General features: G+C 39.8%; 1 protein-coding gene across 3 annotated transcripts in view; it reads left to right on the top strand.

Moving 5' to 3' along the window:
- The window catches only part of ANO1 (anoctamin 1), a 157,099-nt gene that overhangs the window by 83,175 nt on the left and 52,200 nt on the right, over positions 1-21,724 (top strand). For 2 of the 3 annotated variants that reach the window (XM_072985914.2, XM_072985915.2), the window contains exons 6-12: positions 900-954; positions 4,651-4,702; positions 8,747-8,812; positions 9,335-9,390; positions 11,218-11,259; positions 13,606-13,670; positions 18,744-18,878. In XM_072985914.2, coding sequence (XP_072842015.2) covers positions 900-954; positions 4,651-4,702; positions 8,747-8,812; positions 9,335-9,390; positions 11,218-11,259; positions 13,606-13,670; positions 18,744-18,878 — 471 coding nt within the window. The remainder of the gene's footprint in view (positions 1-899; positions 955-4,650; positions 4,703-8,746; positions 8,813-9,334; positions 9,391-11,217; positions 11,260-13,605; positions 13,671-18,743; positions 18,879-21,724) is intronic. The other variant, XM_072985916.2, reaches the window with a different exon arrangement.

A 21,724-nucleotide genomic window follows, 5' to 3' on the forward strand; every position in this document is an offset into this window, starting at 1 on the left:
GAGGGGCATTTCATTTTCTTGGAATTTAATTTTGTTTTCAGGGGTCATTGGATTTAAGTGTCTTAAATAAATAAATAAATAAATAAATAAATAAATAAATAAATAAATAAATAAATAAATAAATAAATGAGATGTCATCATGGCGGGGAGTGGGGCGATGATAACTTCCTCAATGGCTCAAGGGGGCGTTTCTTTCAAAAAGGTTAAGAACTACTGGTCTATTTGATCAGATGGGTGGGATACAAATCAAATCAAATCAAATCAAATCAAATCAAATCAAATCAAATCAAATCAAATCAAATCAAATAAATAAATAAATAAATAAATAAATAAATAAATAAATAAATAAATAAATAAATGCTGTTATTATTTTATGAATTGCTGTTAGCCGCCCAGAGTAGACTTCGGTCTAGATCAGCGGGATATAAATAAATAAATAAATAAATAAATAAATAAATAAATAAATAAATAAATAAATAAATAAATAAACAAACAAACAAACAAACAAACAAACAAACAAACAAACAATACAGGAATTCAGTCTTCTACTCATGGATTATCCATAACCAAGTGGGCATTGGAACCTCAGTCTCCTCCAAATTCTAGTCCATCACTCTATTCAATGTACCACTCTGGGTACAGAGCAATAAAAATGGTATACACAAACTGGGAAACATCAAAAGTTGTGGATTCTTTTTCCTTTGACACCAATAAAAGATTGAAATTTAGTTTGGTAGCAAAAGGCTTTGGAGTTCTAATGCTTCTGTAGAAAATGGTTGCTGTCAAAAAATTATTATAGTCAAAATCAAATAGGGAAGACTTACATTTTTAAAAAAGCCTGTATTGAAATCCATATTGCTAACCATTGATTCGTTTTTTCATTTTGAATGTTTTTACAGATTTGACCTCTCTGACAGAGATTCCTTTTTTGACAGTAAAACCAGGAGTACCATAGTAGGTATCACAATGTAATAAATACTTCTGTTACAAAGATAACTAAGGAACACTATGTAATGAAGTTACTTTTTTACAGTAATATGGTATTGCTGGTGGGGATGACGATGTTATCCTGTTGTTCTTCATGTGAACTAACAATTCACATAAAAACATAATTAAACATTTATATCTGTTACTCCTGCTACTGCTGCTACTACTGTTACCATTACTTCTTTAATAAATATCACATTTCCATTTTTGGCTAAAAAGAAAAACCTTGAAATCTGTGCTCTTATTTATACTTATCTTGAAGTAAAGCCACTGAATTTGGTGAAGATTAGTCCTAATGTGTGCATTATGTCTGCCAAAAGCACTTTTTCTCTGAGGTTTTATTTTGCAAGATAGTAACGTAAGAGAAGATGGTACATTTCTGAATAGTTTCCATGGCATAAGAATACAGCTACAGGAGCCTAATTATATGTCTTCTTTTTTTTTTTTCGCGCAGCAACATTATGCATTCAAAAGACAAACATAGTCCCAAGGGTATTATTACTGTACATGTTTGCAAAAAACAAAAAATATGAAGGAAAATTGGAAAAGCAATAAGCAAACTTCGAACATATATTTTACCTTAGAGGTAGAATACAGAGCTCTGAGTGTTATTTTAAAAGACAAATTACCTATTACTTGTATTACCTATTACTTGTTCTTTGTTTTGTTCTCCAAAGTAATGAGCTAATGCAGCTTGTTCATTTTTAAAACAGACTTCAGTTTATTTAGTATTGTTATCTATTAAAAATACAAAATGACCTTAAACGGCTTGGGCCCTGGATACCTGAAGGATTGCCTCCTTCCATATGAACTTACCCAGCAGTTAAGATCTAGCCAGGGGGCCCTTTTGATAGAGGCGTCCCTCAAAGAGGTAAGAGGGATGGCTTGTAGACAAAGGGCCTTTTCGGCAGCTGCCCCCAGACTATGGAACACCCTCCCGACTGAGATTCATCTGGCGCCAACGTTGATGACATTTCGGTGCTAGGTCAAAACCTTCCTGTTCCAGAAGGCTTTTAATTGAAATAATATTAGCTGTGGGTCCAATGACAATTTTATATATATTTTAATTGTATTTTAATTGTTACAATTTTTTATTGTATTTTAAATGTTGTAAGCTGCCCAGAGACCTTTGGGTAGTGTGGGCGGCATATAAATTAAATAAAATAAATTTCCCAGTAGATTCTCCAAAGCATTTTTACATATATAATCAATATATATATTATTTTCAGAAAATAAGGAGTTGCGACATGTGGGTTAATTGTTTATCTTGAGAGTGGCAAGAGATATGTAATTATTCAATGTTTTTCATTTATATTGGAATGGCTAATTATGGCTTATTATGATGTAGCATAATAGGTAAATAATCTAAGACATCAAAAACATAAACACGAAAACAATACCTATCTATGGTTAATAATCCAGTTTATCCTATAAAAAGATGGATACAAATCTTGGTGGACAGGGAGAGACAGAAGAAAAATGCTATTACTTGATCTTCTGTAGTTGTAGCCTTCTACATACAAGCCGGAATTAAGATTGCCGGAATTAAGATTGCCGGAAGAAATATCAACAACCTCCGATATGCAGATGATACCACTCTGATGGCAGAAAGTGAGGAGGAATTAAAGAACCTTGTAATGAGGGTGAAAGAGGAGAGTGCAAAAAACGGTCTGAAACTCAACATCAAAAAAACTAAGATCATGGCCACTGGCCCCATCACGTCCTGGCAAATAGAAGGGGAAAATATGGAGGCAATGACAGATTTTACCTTCTTGGGCTCCATAATCACTGCAGATGGAGACAGCAGCCACGAAATTAAAAGACGCCTGCTTCTTGGGAAGAAAGCGATGAAAAACCTTGACAACATCTTAAAAAGCAGAGATATCACCTTGCCAACAAAAGTCCGAATAGTCAAAGCTACGGTTTTTCCTGTAGTGATGTATGGAAGTGAGAGCTGGACCATAAAGAAAGCTGACCACCGAAGAATGGATGCCTTTGAATTGTGGTGCTGGAGGAGGCTCTTGAGAGTCCCCTGGACTGCAAGGAGAACAAACCTATCAATTCTAAAGGAAATCAACCCTGAGTGCTCACTGGAAGGACAGATCCTGAAGCTGAGGCTCCAATACTTTGGCCATCTCATGAGAAGAGAGGACTCCCTGGAAAAGACCTTAATGTTGGGAAAGTGTGAAGGCAAGAGGAAAAGGGGACAACAGAGGATGAGATGGTTGGACAGTGTTACCGAAGCAACCAACATGAATCTGACCCAACTCCGGGAGGCAATGGAAGACAGGAGGGCCTGGCGTGCTCTGGTCCATGGGGTCACGAAGAGTCAGACACGACTAAACGACTAAACGAACGAACATACAAGTTCATCTGTAACTGGGACCTGTGTAGAGGTTTAACTAGAAGATGCTACCAAAGTGAATCTGGTAAATGTCCTGCAGGAAGAATATACAAACATTGTAGATAGAAAAGCTCCCTCAACTTGTGTTTAACCGCCTAGAAGCAAACTGATCAACTTCCTCCCACATTAAAATATAGTTTGGCAATGCAGTTTTATCTTGTGAATAAGCCATTGCCTTTCCAGTTTAGCACATCCCCAGATACTCTTCCTTCTAGTCAATCAATTTTCTTTAAAGCAATTTATCCACATGGCTCATCTCCAACTCCTCAGTCCCTTTTGTTTGGCTGACATTTCCCAGGCATGACCTGTGTGACCTTCTATGCTTTTAAAAACCATGGCAAGTGTCAGAGACAGAATGGAAGACCACCCTCTTTTCTCCATTCAACTTCTTGCTATAGCTTCCAGAGCATCACCACCAGCCACACTAGCTAGGCATGTGGGACTGAAGAGGTTTGTAATACTGATGGTGGGATGTTGGTGAGAAGGAGGGGTTTGGAGTTGGGCTGGACGAGGTGGGGTTAAAATTTATATAGTGAACAAGAACTGGGGATTGTCCCAATGCTCACCTTATATTTGGAGTCAACATTGTGAGTCTTAAATAGAGATAGGCATGAACTGCTGGTTCAGCAGTCTGTGCCGGTTCATTTACTGACCCAACAAGTGTTCAGCAGTTCCCTGTACTGCCTCCTCTGGAGGGCACCCACTCAAAAGCAGCACCTAGAGGAGGTGGGGCATAGAAATCAGGGTGCTGCGTCTAAGTGGATGCAAGTTGGCAGAGATGGGGCTAGGAACTGCCAAATACCTATTCAGCCAGTAGAAAAAACTGGCACAAAATGCTGAATGGGTGATTCATGCCCATCTCTAGTCTTTATATTTATATTATGGAAGCATTATATTATGGAAATAGGCATAATAGCAACATATACAGAGGTCACTTCCTAGTCTGAATCATACTCATTTTGATTTGTGGAAGTACAGTAGCAATGCAGAATGTTTATAGATGAGAAAGAATATCATCTGTTTTATGGAAAAGAAGAATGCAGATTAGTATTCTAGATATTCTGCACAAAAACCCTAATTTTGCAACCTAAAATAATTGCAATTGTTAATTTCTATATTGACTTTCAATATGCTGTTCAAATGCTTTAATTTAATTTGATTCGTATTAAATTAAATCGAATTGCAGATTACAATGAATATCTTGGTCCTTTCAAAAGATGCCATGTAGTCCGGTATTTATAAATATTTCTCACCTGTAGGTTTATGAAATATTGAAAAGGACTACATGCACCAAAGCCAAATACAGCATGGGTAAGAAAGTTTATTTAGATTTGAGATCAGCATCTTTTCCTAATTCCAAAATGTTTCCAACTGTATTTGAAGAGAGACTGAGTTTTTTGATAATATACCTAACAGGATGTGTTATGTGTTGTCATGTCAGTTTCAAATTATGGCAACCCTAATTGGGTTTTTAAGGTTTGTGAGATATCATTGGTTTTATCATTGTCAGTTGACAGTAAGATTCCATGACTGAATGAAGGTTTGAATCCAGGTCTCCTGAATCTTAGTCACGTGCTGTATCCATTACACCACACTGGCTGTCACCCAATGATATGGGTATATAGTACAATAATTTTTCTCTCTCACTCACACACACAGACACATACACACACACACACACACACACACACACACACACACACACACACACACACACACACACACACACACACACAGTATGCTGACTGGCTGTTGTCTCTCTGTTTATGCTAGGAGTTGTAATCAGTGAACCTCCTCATCCAGTTGACCACCACACTGGATGAGTCTGATGGGAATTATTGCCTAGCAGTATCATGTGGGGGGGGAGGGTCAGAGGTTTCCAATTCCTAATTTAAGCTATCCTCGTTATTGTCATATTCCACAAAATCTGTGTATGTGGTTCTGGTGTGCCTCGAAACAAAGCATAAGTAGTGTGATGATGTTTTTTAAAAACTTATTTGAAATTCTACTTAGAATTTTATCATTAAGTCATATATTTCAGTTAACTACTCTGATCAAAGATAATTTTTTCAAAAAGTTAGTCTATGTCATCTATTCAACCACAGAAAGCACTGTATGGGAAACTGGATTATTGCTATTCATGTGCAAATATTGGCACAAAGACAGATCAACCATTCTTCAAATAGTGGATGACAAGTTGAGCTTTATTTATTTATCAGTTCCTGACTTAAAGTAAGTCATGTGATCAGCACATCCTACAGTATTCATGTACATTTTGTTTATTTATTTACTGAAAGGATTTATAACCTGATTTAGCAGCTGACAACCTTTTAAACATATAAACAATATAATATAAATAGAAAGCTTTAAACAGAAGACTGCAAAAACACAATGAGGTAACAGAGAGGTTTTTGAAAAATAAAATAACTGCTTTTCTGTAAAGATCTTTTTTCACAGCTCACCTAAAAACGTTAAGACTTCCAGTGTTAATATGGAAGCTAAACTAAGACTTGTCACTTTTTTATCATTATCTGCATTTTTATTGTATCGAGTTACAATATTAATATACTAAGAATATTGATATCAAGAATTAGAAAGCTGTTTCGTAACTTAGCTTTCTAAGAAAGCTGTTTTGTCAGTATGTGACTGAGAAGCAAGGTACAGGAAATATTTAGTAGTGTGTTTGAATATGTATATGTAGGCATGATGGTGCATTTACCAGAAATGATGTAATTTGATGTATTGCTGACAGACTGAGCAGTCCTTGTTCTTCTGTGTCATAGAAACCATGATCTGTACTTGATGTGTTTGCAGAATCATTGTAATAATTTATTTGATCCTGTAATTCATGAGGAAACATTCACGGAGATAGCCCATGGCTAATGCTTGGATTATTGCATTAGAAAGTTATGGATGTTGTCTTTCAAGAGAAAGCAAGACACAGGTGTTCATTTCCCCATTTATGTTTGTTCCACAGCATTTACAAAGTGCTTCACCACTGTGGTAAAAAAAAATTGACCTAATAAACTATAGCTACATTAACAGAGAAACTGATCTGATAAATTATTTATTCCTTTCATCGGATATAGATGAGGGATATAATGTATGTCCACAGGTGTTTTTGTTCTTAATGGTTAAATGTTTTCTGCAGATTAATGTAAGTTGATGAACTGCTGTTTGGGACTGTGTTTTATATTGCCCTGACAATCAAAGTTCAAAGTCATTTAAGATTAAGAACAATATACATGACAGTAGTGTTCCCAGACAAGATGGAAAATTCTCCTTTGGGGTTCTTCTAGCATGAAGCACTGCAATATTCTAAAAATATACTCCTCAGTGAAATTAATTTCAAGGATGTCACTGTCCACAAAATCTGACCTAAGACACTTCCAGGATTTTCAGTTTTCATATGATTGTCACTCTGAGTCCCTTTCACCCTTAAGGTAAGGCGATCATAGTTCTTGTGGATGGATTGGCAGCATCAGCATGATGTAATAACTGTTGCATCTTTAATGCATCCTTAATGAAGTTATTTCTCATAACTGGAGGCTGGAGATCCATAGATTTTTCATGCACACACACACAAAAAAAGGCTTAAGAATGCCACTTGCCCAGATCACCCTTTTGGCATTTGGGAAACTTATTTACAAGATGAGGCTTTTCAGTTCCAACCTTTTAATGCTTAATAGAATGCTTAGTAATTTGGTTGCTCCTCGGAGCACTGTGGAAGGGGCAGAAGAACTGCTGTGCAAATAATTCATGATGTTTGACAAAGAAACAGTGTTGGCATTTGGTTTTTTTTCTTTTTTCTTTAGAGCAGGATCCACATTTCTGATACAATAGGAGCTTTTAGTAACTATACAGGTGGTCTGTGGCATTTTATAGATTCAGCCATTTGTTTGCCACCTCAAGCTATAAACATAACATTGTTCCAGGAGCACTGAGGCAATAAAGTAAATTATAGCTTTTCTTAATCTAGGTAATCATCTACACCTTCAGTGCCTTCAATGTTATAGACAAATATTGGCAGAAGACTGTCTGCTTTATCACTGATAAGAAATTAGTTCAGTTGTGTGTTTGAGTGTTCAGCTTACAATACAAGATCCACTTCAATTGCCCACTTTCTTGAAGGTGACAATTATTTGGAAAACCAGGTCCATGCTTTGATCTTCCAAGAAAATTTGTTCAGGATATCTCAGACCTCTGATGGGTTGCTTACGAAAACAGTCACCTCTGTTAGGCAGAAGATTCAGTAGCAGTGGAGACTGGAATGGAATCCCAGTATGCAGTTGGAAGTGTACTAGTACTTTTTGGCACAGAAGCAGGTGATAACCATAGCCTGTGGGGTTGGGGATATTCAACACTGAGAAATAAAATATAGTGGACCCTTGACTTACGGAATTAATCCGTATTGGAACGGTGGCTGCAGGTCAAAAAGTCTGTAGGTCAAGTCTCCATTGACCTACAGTGCATTGAAAACCGAATAATCCCGTAACAGGCCGTTTTTGTTCCATTTTGGTTTTTTTCTGGTCTGTAAGTCAATTCTCAGGCTGCAAGTCAAACCTAAATTTTGCGGCCAGAGAAGTCTGTAACTCAAAAAGTCTGTAAGTCAAGTCATCTGTAAGTCAAGGGTCCACTGTACTAGCAATGAAATAAACTCTTGGGGCAGTGGTTCCAAACCGTGGGTAACACACGTGCTCTTGGACTGCAGATCTCAGAAACCCTGGCCAGCATAGCTAGTGGTGAAGTCTTCTGGGAGTTGCAGTCCAAGAACACCTGGGTTCATTTGAAGCTGGGAACTACTGTTTTAGGAAATTGGTTTGTATATTTTAATTAATCCGGATGGGGTGGGTGGATTGAAAACAGTTTTCTCACCACAGAATATGCCATACCATAGTTCATGGGGGAACTTCCATGCTTTCTCATGTTGGCACCAACGTTGCTTTTTTCAGACTGCTGGTACTGAACAGATCCAAGTCCCCAATAAAGATAGAATATAGAAATCATCAAGTATGTTTCTTAAGTAACATGACCCTTCCAAAGGCTGTCAGGTATCCCATATTTAGAAGTAGCTATATTAATGCCAGCAGCTGTAATGAAAAACAGATCCAGGAATCAAATATTGAAGGCTTCAAGAGCCTGTAAGTGACCACTGGAATTCTGTTGCAAGCTAAGATTTCAAAGTGCATTATTTGCTTGTTGCAAAATCCCAGCTATTCTTACAGTATCACTGAATTTGTAGTTAGTCATTCAATTCTAAAATTAAAGTTTGCCCCATATCCACTCCTCAGAGTCCCTGTCACACAAGCATTGTAACTGCTCAGTCATGTAACTAATAGACAAATGTGTAAACAGGGCAAGGAGAGGGAAGAAAGAAGGAAACTACCCTTTTAAATAAAAGGCGAAAATGTGGTAAATATGGTAAGTAATATGCCAAGGACTTTTTAAAGGCTTTCCAAACAGCTTTTCTAATCAAACTTCAATCTGATTTTAAAACTCTTTGCGTGAATGTCTGTATGGTTGGGTCTATGGGTGCATGTGTTAACCCCAATGGTTCAATCCCAGCTGAACTTTGTTTCTTACAAACTTGCCTTTTGCTGCACTTCCAAATCTGTGGGCCTGCTTTTTAAATCTGAAACATCAGGGTATAGAATTTATTGTAATGACTAATTTCAGGTCATTGGCTTCCAGTTCTTGACTCTAAAATATATTACTTCTTCTGATTATCTGCAGCTTTCCATTTCATACAATGAATCATGTCTAATCTATAAAGTCAAAATGCTACACTGATATTGTGGGCTCAAATGAAATGGGTCAAGATTTATTACTTAACAACATGCCTGATATTTTTTTGTGGGGGAAACCACCAGAATTGGAAAGTAGGTTTGCTTCTGGGAATTTAAAATTGGAAGCATAAATAGATATCCTCTGTTGTTCTTCCAGGGATCACCAGTCTGCTTGCCAATGGCGTTTACACTGCTGCATATCCCTTGCATGATGTAAGTGGTCTTGGAATATATTTTATGTTTCTACACACTGATACCAAGAATCTGTAATGTGTTAGGTATGAATGGCACTGTCCTAAACATCTTTTCATAAGCTCAGTGTCCTCCTCTACTTGTATATTGGATTTTAGCAATTGCTTCAATAACACACCTGCCAACTTTTTATGGGTGTTACAACACAAAGAATAACTTCCTTGTTTTATATAAAATAGAGCTGTAAAAATGACTCAGCAGATGACCAGCTCAGCAAATAATCATGCTCTTGACCTTCTGCTGCCAAGGACACAGGGAAAGTTAGGATACATATTTAGACCTGTGGCACAATCCAGCACCATCGAGCTGATTGCCTGATCTAAATCTCCTAGACATCCACCAAACAAAAACAATGTGTGTTCTTGGTGGTGTGGAGAGTTTCCATTGGAAAGATGGATTAGTTATATATTTTAGTTGCTTACAGCCTGTAATACAGTTATATGTTAAGTCATATTTATATTTATGCTATTATGACCAGCTTGTTGGCACTTTATATTTATTGCAAACTATCCAAAGGCTGCACTAATCGAATTCCACACAGTGAACATAAATCTCAGAGCTTGGAAATGCTGGCTCGGAACTGTAGTCCCCCCAAAAGTAACTTCTCCAAGCTTCCATTTATCTTGGTGTGGAAAATTGTTCTTGTACCTATTTTGGTGCTCTGGTTTTTTTGTTTTGTTTTTTGCTATTTCCCTCCACGTTGGTCTACCAATTCATCTTAAGACACCTCACCTGCGGCAAAGTAATCACAAGGAACAAGTAGCACTTTAAAAGATTACATGAAATTACTGATGCAGGAAATTTCACAGGCAGCAACCTGCTTTATATCAGACGTATGATGAATTAGGCTCCCACGTGCCAAAAAAAAAAAAGTGCTGCATGATGTATGGAGTTACTGCAAGCTTACACTTGCTAATCAAAAGATTAAATCATGAACAACTTTGAACTGTGTTTTCTTAAGTAGTTCTGAACCCGTGTCATTACCAGCACTCTGTAGGAACACTCAGGCTCAAGTAATACACAAAACATTGACTGTGTATCAATATTTCTTCAGTGTTTTCTTCTTTTTTTCCAAAGCAGCCACCCAAGCTGCAATCTCTAGTGGGAGATGCATGCCAAAGGCATGCATGAAATTTGCATCTTGTCATCAGAACGGAAGGCTGGCTATTCAAATACAAGGCTGGTGCACTAGTTTTGTGATCCTCTTTGTTTTCTTCCATTACAACATTTAGTGTTACTATGTACCTCAGCTTCAGTTTCTGCTCATTTACCTGAGCTGACTTAGGCATTGTTTGCTGCATTGGAATTACTATCTTACTTTACCAAAACTAGTTTTTGGATCTATTTCCTTGTATGCCACACATAAATCATAGGTAAGATCCACCAACAGCAGAGGATCTTACATAAAGTGCATCATTCCACTCTTTTGGAATCCTCCCTGTTCACACAACTTATTCCATTCAGCCAAGTGCTTTGTGTTGCTTGGTGCTTGGTGCCTTGTGTTGCATTTTTAGATGGCTCGAAGGTGTGCCAAGAGGTACGTAGCAGGAGGTTCCTTTCCACCTTTGCAGTTGCACAAAGCTCAGTAGATTCGATATCTGGCTATGGAGCCAAGAGGTTAAAGGTTTGACTCCCTATTGTGCCTCCTTAATCCATAGGTCCCTTCCAGTTCTGCAGTTCTAAGATGATGATGATGATAATGATGATTAACTCAGAATTCAACCCTCGATGCTTGCCAGCTTTGAGTGGCTCGTTATATAATAAGAGTTTCTTTCTTTTTTTCTTAAGGGTGATTATGAAGGTGAACACGTTGAACCCAATGACAGAAAAGTAAGTAGATGCAGTGGGACTCAACAGGTTCTCAAGAGAGTCAGCTTCAAGAATCTACTGTTGTTGGGATGCGGATGCCTGCCAGGATTTCACAGAAGGGCAATCAGTGCCATTCAGAAGTGTTGTTTTTAAATGTTACACCCAGTGTACCAGAAAAATAAGATAGAGATCCATGGCAACTCTTGGATCAGCCGCACTACTCAATGAATAGTCAACGTGGCAAGGAGAGGGAGCAATGTTCTGACAAGATACTCCAGCTTTAGAGAATGAGGAAGCTGAGGAAAGACTGGTAACAGCCTGAAGGTTTGACAGTTTGTTTTATGCACTATGCAAACATATTTCCAAGCATGCTGCAGAAGGGTGTAATTCCTGTGTCGACTTCCTCAGAAGGAAATATTGGGTTTGCTTGGAATGAATATTCCATGGGTATTATTGGGAACTGTGGTGGAGGAAGAGAAGGGAGGGGATTTGGCACTACCAGCAGACACAACCAAGGAGCGTGGATGTTTCTGAGTATGAAACAGAAGCAGAATATAGTCATACTTTCTGAATAGCTGGAATGAACATCACATTACAGCAACGCAAGTTTAGATAAATTTGAAGTATTGTTTATACAGAAAAACACTACTGAATGATGAGAAACTAAGTTTCCAATTAGTTTTTTATTTATTTACTGAGTTTGTGTAACCCTCACTCTTGCACATGATCTGTGAAACTATTTCTTATTATTCTGAGAAACTCCTGTATAAAGGGACAAAGTTTCTTAGAAGCTGAAGGCTTTCACAATAAAAAAGAAAATCATAGAATATTGATCATGTATTCGGGAACCTTTTTTAAAAAAAATTGGGGGCAGGGATCAGGGGACCCAAAGTTGCTTGGAGATGAGTTTATCTTGGCTCCTCAGGGGATAGCATGCAGCCCACAGGTGACATGTGCTTATTCTGATATAAATATATCCCAGAATAGTGCCACCCAACTGCTGCTTTCCAGATGAATACCCAGGCTGGATGGATGATGATGAAATCTAATCCACAATGACTGGAGGTCACCAATTTGCAGTGTTTTGTGGAAAGTGTTTGGTGGATGCACATAGTGATTGATGTTAGGATCAATGTCTCTTCAGAATATTTAAAGATCTTGGCTGTGCTCCAACTAACTAGAATAAGCCAAAACCAATTTTCATAATTTGAAGAGGGTGCTGAAAAAGACCATTGTTAATAGTTACACCACCCAACAACTCAGCCACATTACAATCAGGTTATTTTCCTGCATCTGGACTCTGCAACAAGAAGACTCACTCTAATATTTATATAATCTATCTTATTTTGTCAAAGTTAGATTTCTCAGAAATCGTACAGGTTTATATGACCAAGTGTGACAACCCCAGACCTACTGGAGTATACCACCCTGTAATTATGCTGCCACCAACCATTCCCTGTAAGGAGTCACACAGACCAGGAATGGATTTTGATAAATAAAAGAACAAGGTTTATTGAATTAACAAACAGGGTAAATAAAAGAATCAGGTAAATAGGATAATGTAACGTGGCATAGCCCCAATCACACACATACAACAGCTTGGTTCCCACTGAACCCTTTAAGGTAACGCACAGACCCTGAACCTATCAGTTCTGGCTACCTAGAAAGAAACCTGAACCTATCAGGTATGTACTAACTGACACACAGTTGTACCCAGTCTGACACACAGACTCCAACTCCCCACTCTCCACACAAGCTCCAAATATATATACAGTACAGCTCCTCCCCCCTGATGTCCTGCCTTCCACTCCCCATAGGATGGAACTTTCCCTCCAAACCCATGACAGACAGGTACCATCAGTGCTGTATGTGACACCAAGAGTCTTTAATTTTTATTTGGATAGCTTCTTGGTTCATGGCAAAGTAGAATCAATAAAAATAAAGTGAGACTTATGTTCTTAGCTCCAATGTGCTTTTTGCACAAAGGGGCATAATATTAATTCAGTATCTGCAAACCAGTTTCCCCTGGCTCAGCCATGCTAATAACTGAAAAGAGCATGCATCCTCCAAATCTCTTCAAAGCCTTTCCAATATCTGTGTTGCTGCAAATCATATCAAGTTCTAACTTGTCTCTTTCAACCCTTTATGTCTGCCTATTAATTCTCTTTGAGATGAATACAAGGATTTGTCAGGAAGCCAAACCATCAAACGTGTCTAGCACTTAATGCAAATTCTAGATCTTGGTGGACTGGGAATATTAAAGCTATAGGATGGTGACATCAGAGGACAACATGAGCTCTCAATTGGAGTGGAAGAAAGGAATTGCTTGTTTGTGGTTTTTACTTCCATTGTAAACCTCTTTTACAGCTCCTGTGTGAGGAATGGGCAAGCTATGGAGTCTTCTATAAGTACCAACCAATTGATCTAGTAAGGTAAGAACAATATGAAACTTAATTTAGTAGTAGTGTTTAATTTGCATGATAAATACAGGAGTTTACAATTTTTCTTCACTGTGCTCTTTGTACAGAGTTACAACTAGTAACCTTTAGTCTAGATGGGTGGGATAGAAATCAAATCAAATCAAATCAAATCAATCAATCAGTCAGTCAATCAATCAATCAATAATTGTAGTGCACAATAATTTCTTATTTTGTATTCTTTTGACTACGGAAGGTGGTGGTTTAGAAGACAAGACACTAGGAATTTTGGATTCAAATTAAAGAAAATACAAGGAAGAACTCATTCAGGAGGAAAGTCAAGATTGGGGATTCTGTTAGTGTACCACCCACCCTGCTGCATACCAACAGTCTCCCTGCCTGAGCTGACAGAGGTAGACTCAGACCTGGTGTTGTGGACTCCCAGGCTGTTGGTGCTGGGGGACCTCAACATCCATGCCAAGCTTGTTTTGACTGGGGTAGCTCAGGACTTCATGGTCACCATGACAACCATGGGACTGTCTCAATGTGTCATCGGCCCGATGCATGAAAAGGGCCATACTTTGGACCTAGCTTTCTCTCAATGGGACTGGAAGATGGTGGTTTGGATGTGGAGGGGCTGGTTGTGACCCCATTGTCATGGTCAGACCACTTCCTGGTCAATTTTAGTCTATTAGCTTATTCTCTCTATGGCAAGGGTGAGGTATCTATTAAAATTATCCGCCCTCAGAGACTAATGGATCTGGATAGTTTGAATGCTCTGGTGGATTATCCATCTGATATGGCCAGCACTCCTGTTGAAGCTCTCTATGTAATAGGGAGATGACCTAGACGGTTGACACAATTGTGCCTAAGTGCCCTCTCCCTGCGTACAGAGCCCAGACAGCTCCTTGATATACATCTGAACTGTGGGTGATGAAGTGAAATGGGAGACAGCTGAAGCACAGGAGGAGGAAATCCCCCTGGGAGTCCAGTCGAAGACAACTTAGAGCCCATTATCAGGCCTATTAAGTGGTAATACAGCAGGCGAAATGGCAATATTTGCCATCCGTATTGCTTCCTCAGAATGTCATCCAGCAGAGCTATTTTGGGTGGTCCGGGATCTTCTTCAGCCAGAAAATCCGGTGGAGTCCTGGACCACTCATCAGCTCACTGTGATGAGTTTGCCATTTATTTTGAGGGAAAATAGCTCAGATTCACAGTGGGTTTGATTCCACCATTAGTGCAGAGTCAGAGGATGTGTCCAGTGTGCCATGCTTAGGTCAAGAATTAATGGATGAGTTTGAATTATTGAGACCTGAGGATGTGGACAGGGTGCTTGGATCTGTCTGTTCTATCACTACTCCACTCAATCCTTGTCCATCTTGGCTAATTGGAAGTTCTGCCGGAGGGGGTCGCACTTGGGTCCAGGAGGCCATGAACACCTCTTTGAGAGACAGAGTAACCCTACTGCCTTGAAAGAGGTGGTTATTTGGCCACTCCTTAAAAAGTCTAACCTGAACCCAGAGACCGACCAGTGGCGAACCTCCCTTATTTGGGCAAGGTGTTGGAGCGGGTTGTGGCCAGGCAACTCCAGGTACTGATGGACAAAATGGGTTTTCTGGATCCATTTCAACTTGGTTTAAGGCCAGGCTTTGGTACAGGGGATTGCCTTGGTCGCCCTGTACAATGACCTTTGCCGGGAGAGAGACAGGGGGAGTGTGACCCTGTTGATACTCCTGGACCTCTCAGCAGCTTTCGACAACATTGACCATGGTGTCCTTCTGGATAGGCTGGCTGGGTTGGGAATCTGGGGCACTGTTTTACAGTATTTCCACTCCTTCCTGGCTGACCATGTCCAGGTGGTGGTGCTGGGGGACAGCTGCTCTGCCCTGTGGCGTTTATGTCATGGAGTTCCTCAGGGCTCAATACTGTCTCCCATGCTGTTTAACATCTACATCAGGGGTCTCAAGCTCAATTTACCTGGGGGCCGCTGGAGGCAGAGTCTGGGTGAGGCTGGGCCGCATCAGATTTTCCGCCAAGCAGAGCAAGAGCCCAGGGAAGCCGCCCAGGAATTTCTTTAGCCCGGCTGGGGCTCTGAGGAGGAGGAGGGGCACGTGAGCTCTCATCACCAGCCACAAACCCCTCCGGCTCCTTCTTCACTACCACCACCAGCAACAGGACGAAGAAGCGGAGAAGGGAGAGAACGCCAGCAACTGCCTAGCGGGGGGGAGGGGAGTCACGACATAAAATAAAAAAACCCTCACAGAATTCACCTTGCCAAAGGATAAAAGCCCCCACCAGTACCCACAAAATTAAATAGAATGGGGCAGGGATCCCACAGGTGCATGCGTGTGTGCACGCGCATGCACACACACACACACACACACACATACACACACATACACACGAAGGTCTAGCTATCTTCCTCTGAGGGCCCCCTCAAAAAAAGGCACATTCAGCAGCGGCAGCTACCCCCACCATGACAGAGGAGCAACCTTTGCGAGCCCAGGCAGCCTCCAGAGCCAAGGCAGCTGAAGCAGGACGACGAGGAGGAGGAGGCACCGTCAGGTGCTGAGGCGGCCGCTGACTGGGCTGGTGCTGGGGTGCCGAGAGAGAAAGAGAGCCGTTTCCCTGGAAGAGGCGGTGGCTGCGGTGGTAGCTGCTGTTGGCGGCACTGTTGGAGACATTCTTCGAGGACAGGCTGGGAGCAAACTCCGCTCTCAGACATCACTTGGTGGCAGCTTGGGCACTCGGGGAAAAAGGCCGGCAGCGTGCCTCGATCGCCGGCTCTCCCCCAAGACAGAGCCTCTTGCACCCTCCATCCAGAACTGCAGCCTGCCCGCCGGCAGACAGGCGGGCTGGCTGGCAAGCTGCAGTTCCGGATGGAGGGTGCAAGAGGCGCTGTCTTGGGAGAGAGCCGGCGAGCGAGGCAAGGCTTTTTTTTACTCTTGACAGCAGAGGACCTGTGGGTGCTTCAGGGGGGGAAGCAAGGTGGGGGCTGCAAACTATCATCCGGCAGGCTGCAAATGGCCCCCAAGTCACATGTTTGAGACCCCTGATCTCCATGGAACCGCTGGGAAAGGTCATCAAGAGGTTTGGGCTGAGGAGGCAGCAATATGCTGACGACACTCAGCTCTACCTCTCGTTTTCCACCAATCCAGGTGAGGCGGTTTCTGTGCTGAACTCATGTCTGGACCTAATAATGGACTGGATAGTGGTTAATGAAACTCAGTCCAGACAAGACGGAAGTGCTGTTAGTGGGTGCTTCACTGGACGGGCTAGAGGGCCATTTCCCTGCCCTGAATGGAGTTGCACTCCCCCTAAGGGACAGTGTCTGCAGCCTGGGTGTGCTCCTTGACCCCAGTCTAACTCTGAAAGCCCGGGTGGACTCGGTGGCCAGGGGCACCTTCCTTCAGCTATGGAAAATATACTACCTTTGGCCCTACCTGGATGAGCAGAGTCTCATGACTGTTATGCACACATTGGTAACATCCTGTATAGATTACTGCAATGCACTGTATGTGGGGCTGCCTTTGAAGATGGTCCAGCAATTGCAACTGGTCCAGAATCAAGCTGTGTGGCTGGTGAGTGGTGGGGCCGCTAGGGAACACATCAGGCCAATTCTGTTCAAATTACATTGGCTACCAGTCGCTGCCAGGCCCAATTCAAAGTGCTTGTTTTGACATATAAAGCCCTAAACGGCTTGGGTCCTGGATACCTGAAGGAGCACCTTCTTTCATATAAACCTACCCAGCAATTTAAGATCTAGCCAGGGGGCCCTCCTGAATGAGCCATTGCTCAAGGAGGTAAGACAGATGGCTTGTAGACAAAGGGCCTTTTTGGCAGCTGTCCCCAGACTATGGAACACCATCCCAAGTGAGATTTGTCTGGCGCCGACATTGATGATGTTTTGGCACCAGGTCGAAACTTTCCTGTTCCAAAAGATTTTTAATTGAAATAATATCAACTGTGGGTCCTGATGTCAATTTTTCAGAGTACTGTATTTTAATTGTATTTTAATTGTTTTATATTTTAACCTTTTTATTGCATTTAAGTTGTTGTAAGCCGCCCAGAGACCTTTGGGTAGTGTGGGTGGCATTCAAGTTAAATAAAATAAATAAATAAATAAGATTGTCCACAAAACCAATCACAAGTGGTTCTAAACTGGGCCAAAAAAAGAGAAAAAAACACATTGTTGCTTTTGAACAGATGTGTTGGAAAAGCAGTGCATATCAGATAACAACAGGATATGATGGAGAAAACTTAAATAAATCTTTCTTTTCTAAACTTACCATACCCTCCATATTCTGCTCCACCAAATAAGTTATTTCTTTTCTCTAAACTCTTTTCCCCCTTCTCTTGTCCAGAGAATTCAGGTTAAACAAACTCATTCATTCATTTACACAAACTTATTGATTTACACATTCCAATTAACACGCATCCATTTGTTCATTTACACAAAATAAAGTAAGACTTCATTAAATCCTCTTTTCCTGGGACCAGAATTTCATTCACTATGTTTTGTAACAGTAGGATCTGTGAACTAAAGAGAACAGGAAATCTTAAATGTGACAAAGCATTGTTAGGGATGCTGGTTTGTAGTCAAACTATGCTTTTTTTCCCCAAAATCATTGTTCATTGTGTTCAGGTTCAGTAATAAATGCCCCTCACTAGGAGCAGAAGTTTCCAATTTCCTTATGGTGCTTACAGAGAAGAAGGGAAGGGAATGAGAAGGCATGTGAGCCTGATGCAAAATGCTGATTTTTCATAATCATAACAATAAATGATAACTGTTTTTCACTTCCAAATGAAAACATTGTGGAAAGATTTGCATCTTGCAATCCTGAAAAAACAGAAGGACAAACCTCCTAGATAAGCAGGACTGATTTGGTGCCTGTAAGCTTGGATCTATTCCAGCCAACGTGCAGACAAAAATTCTCCAAGGGGAAATGCATTCCAGCTGATCAGCAGGACTTATTTTCACCTTCAAAGTCAACTCTGCTGTGTGATTTATAATAACTGTGGCTGTAATATATTTTAAGAAATAGTAAACACGATTCCGTGATTTCTCTCTTCAATGTATTTCAGAAAGTACTTTGGTGAAAAGATTGGACTGTACTTTGCCTGGCTTGGTGTGTATACACAAATGCTGATTCCAGCTTCCATTGTGGGGATTATCGTGTTTCTGTATGGCTGTGCAACTGTGGATGAAAATATACCAAGGTAACATACAAAGCATAGGTCTCCGTGCTCTACGTGTTCCAACCATTATGATTATGTGTTGTAATAGGTAGAATATTCTATTAGCACTCAGTCATGCTAATTTTATCTTCATAAAAGACAAAGGGAGTCCTTGATTTTTATATATAGTTTTGGATTCTCCATACTACAGTATTGTTTCAAAATTCAGAATATTACAGAGTTCCAGGTATCATCTTAACATACTGTGTAGTTGTTTTGAAGTTTCCATTGTGTATTTGCTATCACAATACTCTGCCATAGGTGGCAGGACTGCTGTTCACAAAACAGCCATTTCATCTTTAAAGTTCTTCTCCGTGCAGAAAAGGGACAATTGCCTACTTTCTGGTTGCATAACCTAGCACAATTAAGATAGTGCTCATTGACGAAAATCCTATTGCTTAAATTGCAAAGAAATAATTTGTTATAAATTGCACAGTGGTAGGCCCACTGAATCAATAGGGATTTGATGAGTCACTTTCTCTATAAGTTCCATTGACTCAAATGGACCTACTCTACTTATTATGTTAAGATTTATCTTAACATAATAAGTAGTAACTAGAGCAGACCTATTTGAATCAATGGAGCTTATGGAGGAATTAACTCTCTAAATGGCCACTGATTCAATGAGTTCACGTAGTGCAATTTACTATGGTAAGCAACAGGATTTTGGCCTTTATTCACATGCGGAGAACAGGTCCATTCCTACTCTCTTCCCAGCACTAGGAAAAAACCAGAAGATATCACCTTATTTGTGATATATCTCCCAAAGGCCTACTTCCCTGTGGCTATTTTTGAAAGCTTGAAGATGTTAAACTGAAAATAAATCAATACAGGTTACAGGAAATTGAAGGAAGCTAATAACATATATTAGTCAAGTAGCACAACAGTAACAGAGTTGTGGTTTGTGAGGAAATTCCTTTTTTTAACTCAGCATTTTTATTTCCTTTTGTATTTGTTTGAAAGAATTTCTGGAGAATATCAAAATGATATATTAAATGTGACAAACATAAGGTACATTATTTAGCATGACACATTGGAATAATGATCTCCCTCAATATAGACACTGTCCTGTCTAGAGTTAATTTTCTAACAGCATTTTCTTTGTTTCTGACTTGAACACAGTACCTAGAATAAATCAGGAGAGTGAAGTATAGGTAAAATTCTGGACTACATCATTTCACACTGTAATTAGTAGTAATATATTTAAATGTTCTCCTCGGTTTAAAGAAAACAAATAGAAAGATCTCTGACTACAGTAATCTAGCATGTGAGCAGAAGAGCAATTAAAATATGCATTCTCATCTATCATCCATCTCATTTTATAGACACACCACTTGTCAATCTGCTGGCCAGATCGAACCACTGTGGCCTCTTCTCTCCATTCCTTTCCCACTTTGTGAAAGGAGCTATACAATTGAGAAGGCCATTGGCTCTGCCCATAAGCTCAAATGACTCACATGTTCTGTCCTTGACATCCAAATGTTGAACATGGACATCTAAGAATGGGAAGCCTGTGTGCATTGGTTTTAATAGCAGCTGAAATTCTGACCACACAGGCCTCTAGCTCCTATGGGAGTTCATAAGCATATACAGTAATGTTACTTGGTTAGGCTTTCCATTATTAGACAATCATGCTTAATGTTGGGACTGACTATAATACCAACACCTGACTATTACCAACACCCTGGTAAAGGAACCAGAGGCATGGCCCCTTTAATTCCATAAAGGGACCCAAACATTCCTAATATATCATTTGGCATGAATCATTGTTATTATCACAGGCTGTATATGGAATCCCTTTTGGCCACACTGAATGACCCGTGTACAGGGGTAATGGGATGTGCATTATTTTTAAAACATGAAACAGTTGCTGTACTTTGCTTCTATTATTCCTTTTTATTTCTCATGCTCAGGCTGGGAGTGCCATTATATATACAGTACAGCTATAGAGGTAACACTGCATGCAAGAAGGAGATAGCAGCAAACCTGGGAAAACTGCAAAATTAGCAGAAAGAAAAGATCCTAAAAGTGTGAACACAAAATTATATCAGTGTGTGCTGAGCATATTCAGTTGCCATGAAATTCTGAATGTCCCTGGTGGGAGGGGAAAAGTGGAGAGCGAAGATGGATTTGAATGGAGTGGCTGGAATCCTGAACAGCATACTCCACACGCTTACTATTTGGAGGTCTTACTTCTCTTTAGTACTAAGTATTACTAAGAAGAATGTTGACAGTCTGGAAACAGTTCAGAACAGAGGGTGATAAAATTCCAAAGGCCAAATCCTGACAAGAAAGGCTTAAGGAACTGTTTATGTTTTGCCTAGATAAAAAGCATAATCATTGTGTTTATATTTGGGAACTTAAAAAAAATAATTTAGATGTCAGAGGTAGAAAGGATTTTTTTCTTGAAATTGTCTTCTCAGAAAGGGGCAAGGAAAATGTATTGAAAACCATTTATTCCTTTTCCACATTCATGCCCTAACTTTCCTCCAAAAAGCTTGACAATAACACACATGGAGAACTGCATGCATGATTTTAAAGATGACTTTTTTATTGGTACTCTTTTGTGTTATAGTTTTAGAAGAGGTAACCATGTTTACCTTTACAAGCATATCAGGCAAAATCCAAAGAAACAAAACAAGACAAAAAAACATGTGGCACCTTAAAGACTTAACTATTATATTTTAATGTTAGCTTTCGTGGACAAGTCCACTTCATCAGACATATGTTGAAGTAGAATTGTCCACGAAAGCTCACGTTAAAATATAATAGTCTTTAAGGTGCCACATTTTTTGTCTTTCTCTTTTTTTTTGTTTTGTTTTGTTTTG

The sequence above is a fragment of the Pogona vitticeps genome, chromosome 1 (genome assembly GCF_051106095.1).
Source record: "Pogona vitticeps strain Pit_001003342236 chromosome 1, PviZW2.1, whole genome shotgun sequence".
NCBI classification, from domain to species: Eukaryota; Metazoa; Chordata; class Lepidosauria; order Squamata; family Agamidae; genus Pogona; species Pogona vitticeps.